The sequence below is a fragment of the Lathyrus oleraceus genome, chromosome 7 (genome assembly GCF_024323335.1).
Source record: "Lathyrus oleraceus cultivar Zhongwan6 chromosome 7, CAAS_Psat_ZW6_1.0, whole genome shotgun sequence".
NCBI classification, from domain to species: domain Eukaryota; kingdom Viridiplantae; phylum Streptophyta; class Magnoliopsida; order Fabales; family Fabaceae; genus Lathyrus; species Lathyrus oleraceus.
In genome coordinates, this window is record NC_066585.1 from 282,787,073 (window position 1) to 282,789,746 (window position 2,674).

Genomic DNA, 2,674 nt, shown 5'->3' on the forward strand with positions numbered 1-2,674 from the left:
ATCTGCATCTGACAAGACTTTAGGAAGCATGTTAGCTCAAGAGGATGATAATGGTGTCAAAAGAGCCATTTACTACCTCAGTAGAGTCTTAAATGATGCAGAAACTAGGTATATCATGATCGAAAAATTATGTTTATGCTTATATTTCTCTTGTACAAAATTGAAACATTATATCAAACCTGTTGACGTTTATGTTTCATCACATTGTGACGTTATTAAACATATGTTATCCAAACTAATTTTGCATAGTCGAATTGGGAAATGGGCGTTAGCATTGACTGAATTTTCTTTAACATACATGCCATTAAGAGCTGTTAAAGGACATGTGGTAGCAGACTTTATAGTCGACCACTCCATAGACGCAAACACACTGAACTATCTCGAATTGGGACCTTGGAAGTTATACTTCAATGGGTCTAGTCATAAGGATGGTACAAGCGTCAGGGTTGTAAATATTTCTCCTAATAAAGTTTCAACAAAATTCCAGTACAAAGTAGTAGGTACCTGCTCAAACAATGAGGCTGAATACGAAGCCCTCATAGTAGGACTTGAAATGTTGTTGGAATTGGGGGCAACTCGAGTCGAAATAATGGGTGATTCAGAGTTGGTAATAAAGCAGATCACAAAGGAATATAGATGTATTAAGGAGAATTTAATCATGTACTTTATAATCACCAGTCGACTACTAAAAAGATTTGAAATGGTTTCTATTCGACACATACCTCGACTAGAAAATCAAGTGGCTAACCATTTGGATCAGATTGCATCCAGGTATAAAATTTCAAAAGAAAATTTCTATAAAGTCATTGAAGTTAGAGGAAAGGTCGTGGCAACCAGATTACTACCCTTAGACTTAGAAGAGACAAAGCTAGGATATGTTGATGAAGGGAATTTCAAAATATTGGCAGCAGACAATTTGACGAATGAAGATTGGAGGAAGCCAATAGTGGTGTATTTGCAGAATCCAACAGCGTCTACTGATCGAAAAACCAGATATCGAGCATTAAGTTATGTTCTTTTGGGTATAGAGTTGTTTAGAAAATCTCCTGACGAAATTTTGCTTAAGTGGCTTAGTGAGTCAGAGGCATACTTAGCCCTTTCAATTGTACACATTGGAGCGTGTGGGGCACACCAAGTCGGTCCTAAGATGAAATGGATTTTATTTCTCCAAGGGATGTATTGGCCTACCATGTTGAAAGACTGTGTTGAATTTGCAAAGGGTTGCCAAGAATGTCAGATGCATGCCGACATACATCACGTCCCTGCAAGTGAATTACATTCTATCATCAAGCCTTGGCCATTTAGGGGTTGGGCTTTAGATTTGATTGGGGAAATTCGACCTCCACCATCTAAAAGTCAAAGGTATATATTGGTGGGAGTTGATTATTTTACAAAGTGGATTGAATCTATACCCTTACCAAGTGTGAACCAAGAGAATGTGATCGAATTTATCCAAAAGCACATTATTTATAAATTTGGAATCCCAAAGACGATTACAACGGATCAAGGGTCAATATTTACTAGTCGGAAAATGCAAGAATTTTCCAAAGAAATGTGTTTTAAATTGTTAACTTCGACGCCTTATTATGCTCAGGCCAATGGACAAGTCGAAGCTGCGAATAAAGTGATCATTGGTTTGATTAAAAAGCATGTAGGGAAGAAGCCTAGGAATTGGCATAAAACTCTGGACCATATTTTATGGGCATGTCGTACCTCTCCCAAAGAGGCCACTAAGTCGACACCCTTTCGGCTAACCTTTGGCCATGATGCTGCTCTACCAGTAGAAATTTACCTACAATCCATAAGGATTCAAAGACACCATGAACTTCCAATAGAGTCATATTGGAGCATGACGTTGGATGAATTGGTTGACTTAGATGAAGAAAGGATAAATGCCTTAGAGTTTCTAAAACGACAAAAGAAGAGAATAGAAATCTCTTATAATAAGAAGGTAAAAGTCAAAAGTTTCGCACCTGAAGACTTGGTCTGGAAAGTGATCCTTCCAATGGATCGAAAGGATAGAGCCCTAGGGAAATGGTCCCCAAAGTGGGAAGTCCCTTTTCAGATTTTACAGGTATTCTCTAATGATGCCTATGAAATCGAAGAGCTTAATGAAGATAAAAGGATTCTAAGAGTAAATGGGAAATATTTGAAAAAATATAAACCGATACTCCAAGAGATAAAAATAAGAGACAAATAGTTATATAAATAAAACAAAGCCAATATGGTAAAAATCCCAAGATGGTTATATTAAATTCGAAGGTCCAAAGGACCAATATTCATTACAAAGAAAGTTATCATTACATTGCAAAATAGATAAAGAAAAAAAACTAGAAAGGAAGGTTGGCCTCGATCTGAAGATACTTGGCTTTAAGAAGCTCTAGATGTTTTTCGCACAAAGACCTCTTCGATCGCAGGAGTTTGACGTCAGACTCAAGTTGTCGAGCCTTTCCAACAAATTCCATGCCAAATGATAGCTCTTGAGCCATTAAAGCTTCGTCAAAATCCAAAAGTTGATTTTTGCTTCTTTCAGCGTCAGAGATCTTCGCCTGAAGTTCTTCTATTTGTTTCCTCCAGGAAGCAATGTCACGGTTATGAGCTTCAAACTTTTCCTTGTTCTTCTGTTTGGTCTGCTCCAATTCCATTTCCCTATTGGTAGATTCAGTGGCAGCAT

At 37.5% G+C, this 2,674-nt stretch overlaps 1 protein-coding gene across 1 annotated transcript; it reads left to right on the plus strand.

Moving 5' to 3' along the window:
• Window positions 1-298: 298 nt before the first annotated feature.
• On the plus strand, window positions 299-2,200 carry LOC127103454 (uncharacterized). The gene has a single exon (XM_051040710.1). The coding sequence runs from the start codon at window positions 299-301 to the stop codon at window positions 2,198-2,200; it is 1,902 nt and encodes a 633-aa protein (XP_050896667.1).
• The last annotated feature ends 474 nt before the right edge of the window (window positions 2,201-2,674 follow it).